Below are 19,903 nucleotides of genomic sequence, written 5' to 3'. Positions count from 1 at the left end.
CGATTTGCATAATTATATGCTACGCTACTAATTACTTGTATTTCCTTATTTTTTACTTGATTTTAACATACACGATCGGCACATCTTGGCTAGAATTGTTTAGCGCATGTGTGTATCGCCCCCATTTGATTTTTCTCCGTAATCATAATAATAATAATTGTAATTATCTGAATAATATATTCCGGATCTTTCGTATCGTAGACGTAGACTAGCTCTAACTGTTTCATCGAGTCATCTTTGGCTTCTTGTGACGTTATTCTTTCAGTTATTAATATATTAATGTTATTGTTTCATGATAAATTTAATTCAGTCTGTTTCCACCGATACTTTTTTAAAAGCCGGGCTTATAAAACTCGACCGACTGATTCAGGTGCCTGCACTAAATCGCTCTCGCATTCTATCTCCTTCTAGATGGGATGGGTTAAATCAAATTAGGTAAGCTTAAATCTAACGAAATATAACGGGCCTCAACGAGTAATTAACTCATTCTTCGAGGGATCTCTTATGACTTCTTGAAGCCTTTCCGCCCATTAATTAATAACATAAATAGCGATACTATTGTTAGGTGCCAATAAAGTACGGCTTATTTAAAATATCGCATCCTTCCATAATCACTCTCCTACGATTAGTGTCATCACTAGAATGGTTGATTATAATATCAATCAGTCACTATGTATGTGACTACTGCTACTACTAAAATGTGATAACGATAATCTCTTGGATAAAAAACGATAATCTCTTCTTCTTTCTTCATTACGAAAATTGTCCATGGCTCCGCGAGACGCAAGTGCCGCCCAAGGAAACTTCACAGAACTTTAACCGTTACCAACTTTTCTATGGTGTGAACAAATGCTCACCATCAAACGTAATATATGATTGGAAAAGAAGTAATATTATATATTAATAAACCATGTGTGTGTTTTTTAATAAACATAATAACAATAAGTGTTTAATAAACAGTTGAAAAGTTCAGATGATGATAACACCTGTTATCGCCCGTGACATGCTGTCGTCTGATCACAACCAAAACGCTTGATCAATAACATCAGTTTTCTGACACTATTTTTATGTTAATTTGTCCTCTTGTTTTCGTTTTGTGTTCGTTTCGTTAAGACAGATTATTTCATTTTTGCCCCCGTGCAGTTAACCTGTTTTTATCTGCTTTGACGTCGTTTCCGTTAAGTTGTGAATGCGTGTTTCATCATTAAATTCGGTCCGTCTTGTTAACGTTATGTTCATCTTGCCAAATCGTCCTGATTGATAGGTGATCTTAAGGTCTATTTGAGGACTTTCACCTTTTTTTTGCTGTATTGTACGGGCTCACCTCCACTCTTGGTATGGGTCCAGGTCAATCACTTCCTAAAAAATTCCCACGTTTGTCTAGGGACGGCACATAGGATCGGTGGATATAACTGAGAAACAAGTAGTTAGGAAGGTAGATCGAAGACAATCAAAGTATATTCGCTTTCAATTACATATACGGTTTATCATGCAGCCCTATGCACGTATATATATCATTCATGTCAACGGGGAACTAAAAGAAAACCACCTAAAAAAAAGACCCACCTATATGTGAGGCCTAAATGTGAAAACCATAGAAGGGCAACTACCAAAGTTGCGCCTGCATAAGCCTTATAGTAATAAACCGCTGTTTGCTCGTCTATATGATGACATATTTATATGATTCATATCGTCGTCGCCATCCGAAGTCGGAGTGTTCAATTCACCAATGTGAACACCTAGTCAACCAGGTCAATGAACCAGCCTGAGATATATATCTATTTACGTAATATGTATCTATCGGCACTCTTGTCGAATTCTCGTTGTGCGCAGTCAAGTACCGAAATCCAAGCTTCATTTATGCGACACGCTACCCGCAAATGCCCAGATCCAGAGGGAGCCTTTAGAATACTCTTCTCTTGCATAAGAGATTGTACATCCTATTTGTCCTCATTGTTGTAGGTCTGTGTAGATGCATGGTGTCGCCGACGTCATACTACTGTTAGTGTATGATAACATCGTGTCAGGATGAAAGAACGTTCGTTCTATCGCTTGGTAGATTTTTCCGCCTGTTTTTCTCAAGTTGATGGTAGTTGGAATTGGCTGGGTTAAAAGTTGGTGACGTCTTCCGCTGAGGTTATTTCGTCTACTGCAGGGAAGGAAGAGCAGTTTTTTTTTGTTATTAAATGAGATATTTTTTGTTAAAGCTGTTGTTATTGTTGTTGTCGTCGGGGGTTGAATAGGCATTAGAGTAAAGATCCGGGATGGGAGTACCGATGAGCATCCGATGGGCTTTGTCACCCATAATGTCCAATTTTATCAACTTGGTTTTCCTTATTTTTTATATTATTATGCCAATGTGGTTATCCGGAAATTTGCTTTTTGGTCAACACCATTTCTTCTGACGTTGGCCATCTGCGGATGGAATACGTATTCAGTATTGGTTATTTGTTGTTGTAATTATAGGCTGTAGTTGTGATGGAAAGAAGGGACACAAACGCTTAAATATGATTGGACGTTTGTGATCCAACCAGTCTTAGGGTTTGTGAAAATACATTACGGAGGGTGCAGCCGATTTGTGACTGAAATCGCAGAGAAGCAAAATATCTGTTGAAATGCTTAGTAATTCTACGAGTACCTGTAGTTACTAAATCAGATAGGCAGGTTGCGTAAATCGAGGTTTGCATAAGGTACTTGCATACTTCATGCAAATGAAGGCAAGCATGAAGCATCCGTATATATAATCCTTATATATATACATAATACACAATTTCCGCGCTAGTTCCGCTAATTATCTTCGGATAGCTTCGTATCTGTTCTTTTAACATGTGAAGCTCAAACTTACAATCGATGACGACCGAGTAACAACGGGTGCACGTCCATGATTCGGATTAAACGGAAGCTGTTCAGTAAGCGGTTGCTGTGGTCGCGAATGGGCATCCAGGCATTTCTGATAGCGAAGTTTGTAGGCCGCCTCGAGCGCTTTCGTTAGCGCCGCTGCCGTCGGTTCGCAATGGAACACGTGGGCCACAAAGCGGCGCGTAGTGCTGCCTGGATTTGGGTCAACAACGAGACTGCACATTTCCTCCTGTAAATAACAATAAGGATAGGCGGAGATGAGCAGCAAGCGAGGAAATTATTCACTTATTTCACAAATGAAATTAAATGTACCATCTGCAGTGACATGCCCATGTGGGTCGATTAAAGGGAGAAGGCATTAGACCGGACGTTTCATAGCGACCGCTGATAAAGCAATGAGTTCAGCCATTGCTAACCTGTCTGCCCATTCCGATGTACTCAATAAAGCGAACTCGGGCGTCAAACACGACTTCTCGCTCGTTGTCCTGCGGCCGTACGGTGACAGCAGATGTTGTCACGGTCACTTTGACTGGCCGATATCGGTAAGGTGGCACGACCGATACAAGCCGATCTATGGCGGAGATCAGCATATCCATTCCTTCTGGTTTCGACACCTCAATCGATCCGACATATAGCGCCTTTAGCGTTTTGTTGATCTCTTCTGATGGCTGTGGAAAGCTGTCTGCCCCGAGCAGCAGATCTGAGAAGCGCTTATTTTTACGTTCCTCTGGAAGTGCCGTTGACTTGTCACGTTTCACTACTAGCCTGAAATGGTATTGAAGAAAAACAAGTACCTGTAAATTTGCGTGTATGTGGCAAGTTAAGATATGGCTCACTTACAATAATATGTACAATAATTATACGCTCCCTAGTTAAGTTCAACCGGTTCTTGTACTTATGCGCTTTTCGAGCACATGGTCAACGTGAAGTTCAAAATCTAGGAGTCACATGGACTACTGACCCCCTCTCGATCATGGCGCGCTTGCAGGCGTCTCGCAATGTAGTGGCGATTATTCTTGCTGGCATATCACAGCGGAACACGTGGCACAGTACCACATTTTTGTTGACACGATCTCGGGCCACGTACGCGAAATCCCTAGACACACAAAATGGCCGGACGTTAAGCTTCAACTAACAGTTTGCATTGAGTCTAGATTAGCAGTCAGACTAAACATTCGCGTTCAAACTTTACTCGGCCAGCAAGCCCTTTTCGTCAATAAGCACAGACGTGGAAATTAGAACAACGCCGTCACATTCAAATTGTCCACCATAACAGATATAGGATAGAGAGTGTCGAGGGATGTTTTGGATGCATCAAATAATTAACACCGTAATGGAAACAAAAAAATAGTTAGTTTTGTTTGATGAAAACTAAATAAACAGCCAACAATATAACTAATATATATTAAGATTAATCAGTTTCATTTATTTATAGATGGCAGTCCATAGAATACGTTTTAGAACACATACAAAGCGCCAAGTATTTTGTAAACATCCTAATTAAGAGTACTGTATCTTAGATAGTTCAGCTTGAAACGTGAAAATCACACTATTTATTAACAGCACGATTTGTCGTTCTTGTTGTATTGAGGCTACGCTAGTACGTTTCAAAATTTGAGGCCGTATATAAAGAACTTACTACTAATAATACCGCAATCTGTTGACTGGAACGATTTTTGGGCGGGAAATTTTAAACTTGGAAATGGGTTTCAAAGTGTACAAATGCTAGCATTCAGGGTTGGCGTATGCAGAACTATATTGAACTCATCTCGAGCAAACTAAAACGGTAAAAAAATGGAGGAACGCGTACTGCATGGTTTGAAGAAGGATCAAAAAAGCAGACGTACAAATGCTTGCTTCTCTTTGCCCTCGCATAACAGCAGTGACCCGTTCTTACACCGAAAAGTAACTTGTGATAAAAAATTAATCCTCTACGATAATGTTAGTTATATTATGGGGTGACCAGTGCATGCAACGGGACCGGCGCAACATAGCTCCAAGGCGAATGTACAACTGCAATAGTTTATGAACTCTGCTTGGTGGCCTAGAACAGATTTTATCCACTACAACCCTGAGTCCTGGTTCGTCAATTACAGCTGAAGTTAATTATTGTTAGCATAAGAGAGCCCGCAAGATTAGTGAGCCGAGGTGGTCATTATCATTGCATAACAAAACTCGACTTCACGCCATTGTAGTTAAAGTGGCAAAAGCGTACGAGTCAGGAAGTGATCTGTTATCAACCATATTCTTCAGACGTCGCTTTCAAGATTACAATTTTGTATGAAATCTCTTCAACCGCTTGGTTAACTGAATGTTATTAAGATCTCAGCATAACGTGAAGAGTGCCTTGCGACGCTTAAAACGCTAGGGTAGAGGAGTCCGTTCTATAAAGGCGGGATAATTAAGTTACCACCCATATGGAAGAAGATCACAGGTAATAATCGAGCACACGTCGATTTAAAATAGAAGAGATAAGTTTGTGAAAACTTCCAAAGTTAATTGTAACGCTTTTACGCAACAGGGACACAGTAAACGTGTTTATTAAACCTGGCTTAATTCCAGCAAAAATTATAGAGCTACTTTATTTCCGTTACGACCGGTGCTAGGTGAAATGTCGCCTCGCTATTAATTCCCTATGTATAGTTGGACAGTGGATTATTTAGGAGCTGTCCTAATTGCTCCGATTAGGTGATGGTTCTTATTAGCCTGAAACTAAAGCTAATAATTAGCATCTCTGTCACTGTTGTTCGTTTTTGTTATTAGTATCCTTAGCAATGCTAAATACACGTGTTATTATATTAGTAAAACATATTTTTACTTAATTCAGGGAAGCTCTCTCGAACTAAATCTGTCGTGTAGAAGCAGGTAGGGCACAAATTCGTGGTGCAAAAAAGCAGTAAAAATTATCTCCTTCAGCAACTTGACGAACGAGCGAGGCCGACGTCCGCGTATTGTTAACAGATATTTCGATATCTCTCTATTTTTTCAGCTCTATAATCATGATATCAAAATGCCGGGATTTTTGTTTGAGGGAAAGTTGGCCGGACCCACCCAGCTCCTCCTGATGTGTTAGACATGACAAAACAAACCGCAGTTTCGTAATCGACGCTATAATTGAGACAATCTAGTTCGAATCTTCAAATTTAAGTAATGTGTACTCTTCCTTTAACCGCGGCCCAGATCGAACGATATGTATATACGAAACATAACGCAATCCAGCACAACTACACACATGCACTGCTCGTAGCGCACGTGGCCAGTTCTGTGCCCATTTTCGAACTAAGTTAGAACTTACTTCGGCCAACTACCAAGGGAACTGTTCAGTTAGATCTCTACCACCCGAATGTTAAACATGCAAACATTTGGACCAGTCAGGCCATTGAATGTCGCGTAGGAAAAATCAAACAGTTAATTTCTAATGTTGATAGAACTAATAAGCAATGTTCCTCTTTAGCTCGAAGTCTATGTCACTTAATAGCACATAGCAAGTAAATGCATAACACGTAAAAGAAACTCGAAAGGATCTATCAGAAAGCTAGGAAATATAGGCCAACCAATCATTCGATGTTACCTTTCACTGCGAAGGCGATGCAGGCGCCGAAAGCACAGCAAAATACGTTATGTTAGTTAAATTAAATTAGTTAGCACGATACATCTAGGTATTAGTACTATCTTTACACAGGTAACACATAAAAAAAATGTATATTTTCATGTAAATTGAATTAATAATGCAGTATATTGTTTACACAATATCTACCGTGCAGAGGAAACATTTGAGGTGAGAAGAACCTAATAGTATTCGTAGTGAAAGTACGATCAAAACAAGCCTTGGCCATGATTCAAGCTCTGGCTCGGACCCAAACCTGTTCCGTTGAGTAGGCTTCACAAAAACTCCCACGTCATATTTATTCTCACAAAAGGCAAGTATTTTGACCAAAGAGTTATGTTAAGAAGACAAGCGCATGTTGAAACAAAAAAGTTTTCTATGTTTGCCGCATTCGATATCCTAAAGCTTTACCTGAACGAAAAGAAACACGTAAATAAAGACATGACCAACTCGCTTAGCTTAGCAGTTCAGCTAACGCTGGTGGGGACTAATTTCATATCGATTGGTTAAAGCGTGTCAGTCTAACAAAAGACCGCTCCATTGTCAATAAGTACTGTATGGGATAAAAACATATTCTGTAAATTTCGAGCAGGTCTGGACACTTTTTCCTTAAGATTAACCGCAGGAAAAATTATAGTGTAACCAAACATATACTTTTATCTGCAATAAAAAAAAATTGATATCAGCCTTGTTCATTTGTTCGCACCCATACCTGTCTTTGTCTCTGCCTACACCCCACATGCGGATCGTGTGAATGGGCTGCTCAAGTAAAATACACTCATCCTCGTCACCGATTTCTTCGGACATCGCCGACGCTCCGCTAAAGGCTAGGCTTGATAGGCCCCCAAGTACGACATCATCGTCCGTGCAGAGATCGTCAATTTCAACAATTTTCGATTTGATCTTGTTCGGATCGATTAGACGAAGACACTCGTCATCGATGTCCATATAAATGTCTATGCCTCCACCCCACCTGTCGTTGCGGGAACGGTTTGTATTCGAGACCACGTTCATCCCTCCGGAAGCCTGTTCGGCGGCCCCCAACTGCTGAATAATTGTGTTTACCGCGCGAGAGCTTTTATCCGGCGTCAGCTCTTCCTCGGGTACCTCGAGCCAGCCGAGAGAGCGGACAGCAAAACGAATAGGCTTTTTCTGATTCGATTGAATCATCTGCTCGATTGCCCTTCGGGTGAGAATAGGACAGCTTTGACGTTTTAGGACCTTCTCACTAGCATTCCCATTCTGAAATCGGGTCACCAGCTATATTAATATTTAGAACGGATAAAACTCGAAAATTTATTTATTTAGGTATATGTTCATGATTACTACTTCTGTCTGGCTTTAGTAATACGAGGTACCATTCCGGATATTAGCGATTGCCTCTTACATGTGTTTCAAAACAAGCAACGTTCAATGGCAGTACCGGGTGTAAAAAACAGTATATATATATATATAAAAAACAGTATGTATATATACTATTTGAGCTACCCATGCTGTTATTGTTCGGCGTTCCTTCATCACGTGAATAGCACTACTTACTTTGTTTCTAAATGCCACCGCAGTTGGCATTGCAAGCCGTTTGTGTTGTGCCGTGAGTTTATCAGTGCCTTCAACGGTGGGCATTTCTCTCTGAATTGTGCCCGTGGCAATATGCCAATAGTACGCGCCCTCATCATCCTCATGCTTCTCCCAGCCCGTAGGGACTTCGGCTGTATCTGGTTTCACGCTTTTCTCAGGAGTCTCATCAGCTGCTAAAGTTTAGTAAAAAAAAACGACAACAAATAATGTAAGCAATTAATTCTTAACTACAATATGTCCTCACCCACTGTCTTTTAGAAAGAATATTACTTACGCGGATTGAACCACAGTAATATTAGCCTAAAACTAATACAGGTTACAAATGAGTTGACGTCTAATTTTGCACGTCGACCTAGGCCGATTTGTAATGAACGTCATAATTCACTGAGAGTGAATTTCGATTTTTATTTAACTATACAAATTTACGTCACTTACGTAACACCACACTATGGACTCGTCATTCCAGAACGTGTTAGCCACATTAGTCTGTCACATAAAAAAGGCAGAAGGAAGGCTTGGTCGCTTCATTGCAACGTTTAAGGTCAACGCAAGACAGTTATTAAGGCAGACGTGACAGTGTTATTTTAACCTAGGACAGGCTTGCTAACATGTCCACATGGCCATAAGCTACACACTACAAAAATATGCATCCACTAAGATAAAAGCGGCGACCTCAAGGAAACAGAAAACTTTGTTTAAGAAAGAAAGCCTATTTGGGTAGAGGATCCACTGACGCTTTACATACCAATGACATTTACTCGTAGGACGCATAATGTCTTGTTCGTAAAAAAGCATTGCACCATGTCTTTAAAAATTGTTCTTGCTTTAAACACATAATCAATACATTTTTAAACACAAAAACGGATGACTGCTAGTATTTCCTATTTCAAGTACATATATATATATATATATATATGTATATATATTTGAGTAGCAATCATAGTAACTACCCTTACCTTTTTCTCGATTATGGTCACCTGACGGGCTGTTTGTATTTGCGACGCTGATGGCGTTGTCTGTTGATGGTGCCGCGCTCACCGGCGGAATCTGCTCTCCACTGGCCTCTCGCTTCTGACGAACGGCACTTTCAAGACTGAGGTAGTAATCGAGAAAGTTAGCACTGCTTTTATCCATGCCCTTGGTGCTATCTCCACGGCGCTTAAGTGCAGGGGAGCCTGTCAAACTTGTCAGACTGCCGCCGCCTGAACTGGCGAGATTGCCATTCGTTTCACTGGAAACGTCCATGGAAATTAAGCAAATAAGTGTTAATTGGGGGGATTAACACCAAGTGAATGTTACATGCAAATTGCACAATACAGATGAAACAGAACACTAGATAGGTAATCAGATGCCAAAATATTGCTGCCGTTATTTTCCGGATTGTGTGTATATATCCAATGTGATTTTTGTCCCACCTCTTGTTTAGTACCACTAGAAGAGTACACCCTGATCTGAGATCATAAACAACGGAAAGAGTTTGATTGCACTACTATTTGAAGCTTTATTGACAGGGGGCGTTTGCCTGCGATTGCGGCGGCCGCCCTTTTAATCATTTTTACATGGTTCATCAAGCAGCTTTTGAGGCGAGATAAATACATTTATATGTGTAATAGAGCAGTGTTCATTTTACCTCTCTGCAAGTAACAGAAATACGCGAATCATTGCAATAGTGAATGGGAATTCAATTATGCGATACACACGTAATAGGTGCTCCCATTTTAAATTATCCTGAGATTTTCGGCTTACTCAGTGTATACAACAACAACACCGATATTTGGGATCTCACGCCATTATAAACGCTATACACAAAATGAAGGATAACAAAAGCACACCCGAACATTCAATGAATAGTGCTACTGCTCAAGAAAATGATGGCAAACGAGATAATATGACTTCGAATCTTCAAGATCTACTCTGAACGTCCATATAATAATGTGCGTTTTGTCTGGCATTCCCGTTAGAAAGCCGGCATATTTATATCATGATCGCATATCTCTGTCGCATTATTCAACACCTATTGCATTGTCAATATCTGCTCCACTTTCGTTCTCTCTCAGAAAGGCTTCGAGTCTCACATTCATCAACAAAAAGTTTGACTCCAACGGCGAAAAGTCTGCTCTAAGCAGAATACGATCGTGAAATGCCGCATTCGTAAAAACTATCCCGTTCTTCCGCTCCCCCTAGTATATATATATGTGTATGTATATATATATAATGGTTGCTATATGCTACGCTAGCAATGAGCCCTGAAAACTTGGGTAATGTGAAGTCGCGGAGCAAAATGTGCCGTAAGTCATCACTAAGCGTATATAGTTGCCCTAAATACAATCTGTCTTCTGCCAAAAGCTCGTGAGTCAGACAGCGTTGCCTGAAGAAAAAACAACATGCGCATGTTTAAGAGGTGGCCGTGTTAGTTTTTGCAAAGCAAAGTAAATGTAAAATAGATATTTATAGTTATATAGCCACGAGATAAAGTAGTAGCCTGAGCTCTAGGTACTATATAATATCAATAGATCATCACTTCCAAACAAGAATATGTGTACATTCTAGTTTATTGAAAAATCTCATTTCATAATTTGTTGGTTTGCTAGATGTCGTCCGAAAGGATTTTGCTTTTACTGTAGATGCATACTCTTTCCCCTAGTGATTCTTCCTTGCACGGTCAGCTAAGATGTCGAATAAATAGTTGTTGAAAGAATCACCTGAAAACTAACATCTACATTCATGGTTGCATATCGATCACCATTGTTTGAGCGAGCTTTTGCGCGTGGCCACATGCCCTTAGTCATCCCGTGCCTGCTTTTGACCTAACCACAGCCCACAGGATGAATAGTGTGGGCACTGAGGCCCAGCCCTGTCCCTTTACAGATCTATATCATGATGTCCTAACGTTAGGCGATCCCGGTAGATTGGATGGACGACGAACATGCGCCTGTAGCGACTTGTGGAATCCGTAAAGGGTCCGAGGCGTTACTAACCCTAAACCACCTTTCCTACGAAATTGCGATTTGATGCTTCGCTCCAAGAAGGGCTAGTCCATTACGGAAATTTGTTTTGCCAAACTAGAAATCTAGTAATATACTGTACTAATAGATCATGTACATATTCGGTAAGCATGTAAAATAGACTGTATATTTGTTTTTGTTAATGTTATAAAAAGTTCGTACCTGGTGCTTGATATTGATCCATGTTAATTCAAGACTATGCAACAGTTTGAAAGTGATGTAATTAGAGTTTCTGATACACCTCGCATTGTACATATTTTTATAACCTTTTGGTTCATCGCAATCTGCATATGTATTCGGCCATCATGTTTATGCACTTAATCCATGTTATTCTGGTTACGATAAATATCCTACCTCTATAAAATTATATTGAACGCAAAGCCTAGGTAGTCTGCTTTTGCTGTCATGTATCTGTGTTTTATATGTTTCATGGAATTGCATTCGTTTTCATTATGAGTATAATTCATTCATAAGGAAATGTTTCCGATTGGAGTTACTTATCGGGACCGTCAGACTATAACAACGAACCTCCATCGCACCCTCTGGCTTCAAGCGATTTCGAAGAAACGTCAACACCAGCTACAATGATTATCCCACTTATCTCATCCCGCGGGGTGAGCAATATATTATTGGACTGTAGATTTTTTTTTGGCCTGTTTTAAGTAAAAATTGAAGAAAATGTTTTTTTTTTTTTGATATTTTAAGTTGACATTACTAGACTAACTATGCGCCAGTTTGGTCGATAACCTTCCGCCATTTTTCAGGCGTCATCATCATGACTCCACCACTGTAGAACTTCAGGCGAAAAACCCCTCCATTGAAACCATATCTACAGCATTAAACGAGTTCTGCAAAAAACGAAATAAGTGATAGTTTAATCGTGTAAGGTCCAAGCAATACGGCGCGTGCATCAAAGTTTTCTATACCAATTTTTTCTGTTTTTGCTGGCTAGCTAAGGAAATATGCGATTTGGAACTTTCATGGTGGAAGACGAAGTTCTTTTTATTTACTAGCCCCAGTCGATTTTCCAATGGCTTGTTGTAATCTTTGTAATTGTTGACAGTAAAGATTTGAGAATGAACCATCTTACCAGATGATAGTAACTCGTCATGAACGATTTCTTTCAAATTCCACTAAACGGTCTGGTCTTTGCTACAAACTGTAGGGCACGCCTGCGTATGACTGTCGTGTGTAACCCATTTTTCATCAGCCGCTGTTTAAGTGGTTCGATTTCCTTACGTTTCTCTAAAGTTTCGCAGATGGAAATACGACCCAATATTTTTATTCGTGGCACCAGCAAAGCATCAAACTTTTTTTGTAACTAGCCTGTTTGGAATAGTTTGAAACTACTTTGTGTTGGATGGTTAGCTCCTTGACGATATTATGGCTGGCCATGTGTAGCGTTTGCTCAACTTCCACAATAATTTCATGAGCTTTTTTCCATGACTGATTGACTGACCCTCACAAAGAGCATCTTTCTAATTTCTAACACAACTATCTCTGGGCCACTTTTTGCGTTAACACATTTTGACTATAAATATTTTTTTCTTGTTAATTTTGGCAGCACTTGTATATTTATCGCTATAAAACTGTAGAGGATAGCGACTATTTATACAACTCCCCTTTTTTCAAAGCGTTTTTCACCTTAATTCCAAATAGATAGAGACAATTATAGCACATCATCTATAGCCAAATCTTAGCTTTTAAATGACACTAACGCCGACCTGGCTCAACCTATCCGAAACTTTGCGGCTGTATAGCTAGGAATCCTTTTTGCGACAATATAATATTTAGTAAAACGCAACTCCAACTATAAAACGATTCCACTAATGACATTTATGATATTTGGTCAGTTCTCCATACTGTGCAGCAAATCTCTACCTTGTGATTCTACTTACAATGCGGTGCCTTTGAGTAGCGCCGTTGCACCTCCAGTGGCATGGCCCTGAGGGCCGAATACATGTGGATGGCCGCTAAAATGAAGTCCACTTATTCCGGTAGCGACGCCGGTGGCGTCCTTGCGCCGACTTCGAACATGTCGCTGACTCTGGGGGGTGCAGGGCGTCGAGGAGACGCCGGAACGCCTCTCTGCTGATGCCAGCTCGCGGCCGGACAGCGACGTCGTCAGCGTCGAAACACTAGCGGCCACGTTATTATTGTTGTTGATGACGTTATAGTTACTGGTACTGTCGCTATTGCTATTTTGATTGTTCACCAAGTTCAAATTCGCTGGAAGTTATTAAAACGAGAAACAAACACGCTATGAATACTTTTTACATGATTGCAAAAGTAAACAATATTGTTACTTAACTAAATGTTTCAAATTTCTTGTCTAATATTGGTATTAAGCAGTGGTTCAGGCAATTGGCCTTTGCCAGCACTAAACAAAGTGTATTTTCGCCCGATTTCGAGTTTAGGTGGGTGCCACTGCGTGCCTTTACTTCAATGGGAAAACGGGTTGCCATTATGTTCCTACGTTGACAATTTTTTTTGCTTATATACATATTGCAATATTATTATGCTTGCGTACATGATCTGGACCATATCCCGATAAGCTGAGCCGTTCAGCAGCAACAGACGGTCGTCTATAGTATTAGCTACATTACGATATGCGTAATATTAATGTGACCGGTGAACTTGGCAGTTTCTTGAATACTAGTTGTATAAAAGTTGTACGATTTATTACCGAACTGCAGAACATGCTATGCAGTATTAAGAGGTGGAAGAGGAAACAAAGCAAACACAGGTTGTGACGAATATTTAGAGCCATTATGAAAGTGAGAAAAACCTATTGCACGTTATGAGCTATAAAGACGTTTAGATTTGAAGATTAAACTCGTATTGTTCTCACGAAATTTTTGGTAAAATTTACAATTTTGTACTGGCGCCATCAAAATGTCGATTTGAATTTCTTTGTGGCTGTCACCTATGACAAAATAAGTACTGATTTATGTGCAAGGCCAATATATGTATTGATAGGCCACAAGTATTACTACATGGTAGTAGAATAAGTTTCTCACGTTAAGTCAACAACATACGAGACGCACGTCGAGACATCGATAAAATACGTGTGCCCATATCTTATATAGTGAAGTGCTTAAATTTGAACTTTTTCTAGTTTCAAGACTCTATTTAAGCAACAACAGAGAGTCATCAATAAGATTCCCTGCATATGCTGAAAGTTTCACCGATCACGGCAAAGCTTATTTAATATAATCGTTATTGACCGTGATTACCTCTACATTTCAAGGCCTTTATCACACACTACTCATTTTCTGTTTTTATTCAGCAAAATCACTTTTTAATAGTAGTCAAACGTAAAACAATATTGGCACATGTAAATCCGTTTCGTATCGCTCAGGTACGCTCTTTCCAAAAATTTTTAGCAGAATTAAGTTTTGAGCTGATAGCAAACCAAATTACCAAAAATATCAGGGCTTACTACAAAAGTTGCAAATAAAGATGCAAAGAATCTAAAAAATGACTAGTCGTTGTACTTTATCTAAACAGCCTCATTGACAATGAACATTCTGTTCCGCTAAACGGGCATTCATTCCTATATGAAAGATTCAAGCGTATTAAAAATGGCTTTTTCAACTACTCTGGTATATTTTCAAACTTATTAAATCTAAACTTCACTGGATTTTTTCCGTGCTGTCGTTTGGAAATCTTCTTCGGATGTTCTATAACCCGTATGAAAACGGGCAATAACATACATCGTGCTTTTGAGTATAAACGGAAGTTTAATCTTGATAAGGGTTCAACCTGAAGGAACACATTGTTTAATAGCTGATTTTCGCTCGGATTTCCAAAGATGACAAACTGTCTCTAGCCATGCGAAGTTTGAAGTCTTAGCTTAAGAAACTATCTCTCTTCATGCGCCATGATTAGCAAATGGACGCGTACTCACTAAGACGTACAGCCTGCCAAGGTTTGTGGAACTGAAACGCACCGCTATATATATATATATATATACATATATATATATATAGGTTTTTTATGCTTTTTGAATATGAGATCGTGTTTTTGTGCTTAATACAGCCGAGTGTATTCAGTAATGTGAGCGGAAAAATGATCTCTCCTCTAAAAAACCTGTTAGTGTGTTGAAGCCAGAATACTGTTATCCTATGAAATTAAAAATTGTTGCGTGAATTTTCAGAAGATATTACGCCAATATATATATCTACCCTGCATAGCTTCCATCTCTGGAAATTTCTCCAGGAAGCGGTCTTCTTAAGTACACACTGAGCAAGCAAGCCATTTTCAGTTCCTTTAAAAATCTCAAAGCGGTGCTTCAATTTCGATAGCGCGCACTTATAACACGTTGCAGTCTCTACTTTTTCAATATAAAATTACCATGTGCACACATTTAATCAAAATTCGTCCAAATTGCCTTGACCTGTCCTTGTAGTTGCAGCCATCATCAAAGAGTTACGGTCCTTTAAGCTATTTCATTGGATTTATACCGTGAGCGTTAGTCATAACTATATTTGGACCGCCCAGCGTCCTAGACACGAGGGCGCCGTCTTTCAGTTCACAATGAGGCTAAGCTGAGTCTTCGATTTGTCGAAGACAACAAGCGCGAACGCAGTAATGGACATTTGACCAACAACAGCTGCCTTTTCTAGCCCTATCCTCTCCGTGGCCAAACCCAGCTCTTTTTCTGGTGCTGATCTTGTCTTGACCAGAAATCTATTTATTACACCTTCTATAGAACGTCCGCACGGCTGCTAGAGCCCTACAGATAATTTTTTATCGGCTGCTTGTTGCGAAGTCAAACGAGCTTATAAGTTATTTATCTTTACTTAAGTATTTATAAGTGAATATATGTGACATATGCGATAGCGCGGAAGGTAACAATCCTATACATTACAGGTTCTATAATGAAAATTGTGGAGGAGGAATCATGTTATTACGAAGGTGTCTTGTTATACTAGATACACTGGAATTATAAGGGGTGTTTACATAGAGAATTTACGTCTATATAAATCACACCGGGATTTCAACATGCGTAATGATGAAGTTGATTCCAATACAATTCAACTAAAATACATCTCCGTCTAGAAAATACTGTAGGTTGTAGCTACAGATGTAAGAACATCTTTGCAATTAATAATATTGTTTTCAGATAGTCGGAAATGTATCCAAATACTTTTTTTTGCAGCTTTGTTTCGCTTGCTATTATATTACAAAACCTAGCAAATGTATACCACTGTTGATCTCCTCCTGATATTGTTTGCGATAGGTTCCGCGAGGGTGAAGAGGCAAAGTCATTCTTCATATTGATTATTATTAATACATGCATCTGTCTTTCACTAATGTCCGTACATAACGCCATGCATAGCGAATTAATTCTGTACGAAATTTTCAAACAGTGGACATACGCATTAGCATACTACATGCTAATCTACACTTAAATGTTCTAGCCTACTGGAGTAATATATACATTTTGTCTCTAATGCCTAAATAATTGCCTGTCAAGTTACCTCCGCCCATACAAACTAATGTGTATTCGCATACATTCTCCAGTTTTCCTATACTCTCTACATATAAAGTCTACTATTCTAAAAGAAAGGGAATACGATTTCACATGGTCTCCGACCATGTGCAAAGCCAAAATTTACCAACTGAATCCTGTTCTAAAAGTAAACGAATGGATAGTAAAAGAACAAACAGCGTTGGTTTTGTCTTGTTGCATCATAATTCTATTTCGGCTATTCTGTTCATCTAATTAGACTATGTCGCTGACACCAAATGGCTGAGGCTAGACTACACTTATGCCGTTCTCGCCGGCTCCCTGAACACTTTTTCATTTATATTTCCGATGGGAAATAGTATGGTCTGCAGACTAGAATGACGATGTTTTCTTTAGCAGGTTCCTCCGCATATTAATCCACATAAACAGTACTTATGTAGGCGGCTGTCCACCTAAATTATTCGGTCCGTAAGGTCTTATCTGTAGTGGAGAAAAGGCTTGTCACACAGTGGCACGCTGGCTAACCCCCTGTCGCCCTTTATACCTTATAACGCATTACCTGCATACGTCGTACAGGACATTCTATTTCATAACAATAGAAATGACAACTAGTGCGGTTTTACACGTTACGGATACACTATAACAAATGGATAAACATCGTACCAACGGTTCGGTAGTGTCACCTCTAAAGGACATCGCAATTAAGCTATTTTGCTTACCATAGGCCAAGTTGTCTACGGTATTCATGATAAAGCTCTTTGCCTGAAACAAAGCCATAGAGAAAGTACGAACAGCACAGGATGGTAAGTGCACAGACACAGGGTATCCAGTTGGCATATGCTAAATCCACGTATGAAATAGATAAGCGGTTGTTTAGGAAGAAATAACAGAGTTCGTTGCTTAAGCTGATTCCTGCCACAGTAGCCGTTTCCGCTGGGCTGTAAACAAAAACTAATACACATACCACTTAAATACAGGAATTGACGCACGCAGCTGCTAGCTGCGACCTTCACAAATGCCCCACCCCGCTATATCATCTCATAATAACCTCATCAAGCACAACCCGAGCAGAAACGAACTTTCTCAGCTGTTGTAACACTTATTCACTGATGACACATATCTGCTGCCATTCGTTGATGACAACCACCCCTATCTATTCGATATACAACGGAGATGCGGCAAGCTTCGTCGTTATCGCGATGATGTCACCGACCACATCGATCAGTAACGAATTCTGTTTGGCTGAAGCGAATCAAGACGTACATTTAGCGTACCACTATAGAGTACAATGACGGGCTCAGCGGTCGACCACAGAAGCTGAACTCATAATGAGTTCGTATATTCTATTGCCTGACTTACATATCGCAGAGCCGAGAACGGCGGCGACGAAAACCAGGAAAGTCGGATTGTCGAAGCGAGTTTCACTCAACGCACTTTTCTTATGTTACTACTCTATACGGCGACTATTTCAGTTCCGACGACCTGCTATTCACTACAATGCTGTCCCACCATTACTAATACGACTAGCCAGCGTGCGCTTCTCTATGAACAGAAGCCCCGAGAAGGCTAAATCCCTCGCCTCGTTTCGCTAAAGACACTCTCCTATCAGGAACTTGCTAGCTCGCTCAGGCCCCGAGTCGCCGTTAGTCCGTCACTCTACCAACGATAGCGAAGCGTCCCGCTAGCTGGCTGCCTGCCTGATGGTCGTCGTAGTGCTCTTTTCCAATGGCCGCGATCGATGCCCGCCAAGCCAGCGGTCCCCAGCCCGTTCCACGAGACCCCTGGAGTCCCCTACATCCTCATCTTATCCCACCCTCCTCCAACGAACAGTTTCTACCCCCCACAGAAAGGCGTACAAAGACACACGGAGATAAGCACCCCATACTGAGGGGAACAAAGTGGTTTCCAGTTGGACGGAACTCCTCCCCCACGCCTTGACCGTACACAAACGGCGCTGTCGCAACCTTGATCTGAGTGCAGTACCAACACTTAGACGCGTTTGTGTTTGCACCGTTCAACAAACTCGAGTGCGGCTTTCTATATCACGATTGAGTTGAATAAAGGTAATTTTAAGCTGACTTCATTTTAAGAATAATAACTATTTTATTAATGTTATGTTTGTTTGTTGAAAGAGAGAGGAAGAACCGGGTTGTATCGGTTATTAGAGTGTAGGTAAGGCGTATTGTACTGAAGCCAAACCGCAGGAGGATACCGGAGAAAAGGTGAAACAACCATCCTTTCCACTGTGGAGCACCGCAAACTTCACTCGGAAATCAACGGCGTGTGGATCAGGACCCACTGTCAGGCTGACCTGATCGTCTTAGATTTGTTCGAAGCAATCTGCGATAATCATTACATTACAATGCGCAGATTTATGAATACGTAGGGACATATAATGAATGTATATTTGCCATGCCTTATAACAGTGTAACTTTGAAACAGCTTTTTAAAAAAACAGGCTTAGGTTAATATTTATTTCAATCATGTACATTATAATGCATTTAGCATACGACTAATAAATGAAATTCTGTCTTCTTGTAGTGAGCGGCATCATCATAAAGCATTATGTACGCACAGCGTCATATATAGACAATGAATATACTACGCAATTTGCACGAATGGAGGAAGTTATTTTATATAGACGGCAAGAGGTCACTGTTGTAAAATTTCTAGTCACACTTTTATTGCTAACAATTAACCACAAGCTGCAATAATAAATGAGTGGAACGTTTCCTTCAAAGGATGCTATTTTATTTTAAGATTTGGTGAATTTACACGGAATCGGTCATGTTCAAATAATAATAATTCGTCGTATTTTAGTGTTATAGTCCTCACTACTTTTTCGTGAAGTGGCTAGAAGTGTCGCGTCGTTCAGAGAACTATGATTGAACGCCTATTGAGTAGAAAAAACGATTGTATCTCAATTACATCAATTAACATACGCAAACGGAAGAAGCTCACCTTTCTTGAGGTCTAGCGCAATTATAAAAAAGAAAACAAGTTTATTGACCGTATTACGAGGATTACACGTTTTGTCGTAGGCAATGAAAAACCGACACACGTAACCTAACCTTCGCTCAGTCCAGTACGTGATATTTTGGTGTGTTGTTCCCGTTTATTCCACTCAGTTGTAAGGTTTGAGGCATGTAGATAAATGAGATTCTACAGACATATGCAGACAATTCTTGAATGGTATCGGGGATTTGTAAAGCACCAGGTGGTCCAGTCTTACAGGTAGAACTAAACTTAGTCGCCCTTTTACCTGTCACGACTGCCATGGGGTACCTCACCGAGGTATTCCATGGCAGTCGTGGAGGAAGAGGTTAAAATGTCCATTTGCGTAGTTTTATTACAAATGGTGGAATATACTTAAAACCT

At 40.1% G+C, this 19,903-nt stretch overlaps 1 protein-coding gene and 1 long non-coding RNA gene across 7 annotated transcripts; one reads left to right on the top strand and one right to left on the bottom strand.

Annotated features, from left to right (window-relative positions):
* Window positions 1–9: 9 nt before the first annotated feature.
* Window positions 10–19,788, bottom strand: LOC111244409 (protein Fe65 homolog). 6 transcript variants are annotated; one of them, XM_086978964.1, is made up of 10 exons: window positions 19,487–19,788; window positions 17,245–17,287; window positions 12,948–13,278; window positions 9,001–9,275; window positions 8,006–8,217; window positions 7,179–7,708; window positions 3,821–3,955; window positions 3,276–3,624; window positions 2,846–3,088; window positions 10–2,582 (listed from the first exon to the last, which is right to left on the bottom strand). In XM_086978964.1, the coding sequence occupies exons 2-10, from the start codon at window positions 17,270–17,272 to the stop codon at window positions 2,502–2,504; spliced, it is 2,184 nt and encodes a 727-aa protein (XP_086835090.1). In that variant the 5' UTR covers window positions 17,273–17,287; window positions 19,487–19,788; the 3' UTR covers window positions 10–2,501. The 6 variants fall into 6 exon arrangements, with proteins under 6 accessions (XP_086835090.1, XP_086835093.1, XP_022647225.1 ...); XM_086978967.1 differs by having other exon boundaries at window positions 19,597–19,788; XM_022791490.2 differs by lacking the exon at window positions 19,487–19,788 and adding an exon at window positions 17,885–18,195.
* Window positions 18,471–19,265, top strand: LOC147757354 (uncharacterized). Its single transcript, XR_015320176.1, has 2 exons — window positions 18,471–18,588; window positions 19,067–19,265. It is a non-coding gene; the product is annotated as an uncharacterized LOC147757354 (long non-coding RNA).
* Window positions 19,789–19,903: the final 115 nt, after the last annotated feature.

Source organism: Varroa destructor, unplaced genomic scaffold, assembly GCF_002443255.2.
Source record: "Varroa destructor unplaced genomic scaffold, Vdes_3.0 BEIS01000002.1, whole genome shotgun sequence".
NCBI classification, from domain to species: Eukaryota; Metazoa; Arthropoda; class Arachnida; order Mesostigmata; family Varroidae; genus Varroa; species Varroa destructor.
The sequence above is the reverse complement of the archived record's forward strand: the minus strand, read 5'-3'. Positions and strand labels throughout refer to the sequence as shown.

Coding starts and splice junctions, on each gene's coding strand:
- LOC111244409 (XM_086978964.1), bottom strand. CDS start 17,272: ATGAATACCGTAGACAACTTGGCCTATG. Junction 9,276..12,947: donor CTACTCAAAGGCACCGCATT/GTAAGTAGAATC, acceptor GGACGTTTCCAG/TGAAACGAATGGCAATCTCG. Junction 3,625..3,820: donor CGCGCCATGATCGAGAGGGG/GTCAGTAGTCCA, acceptor ATACCATTTCAG/GCTAGTAGTGAAACGTGACA.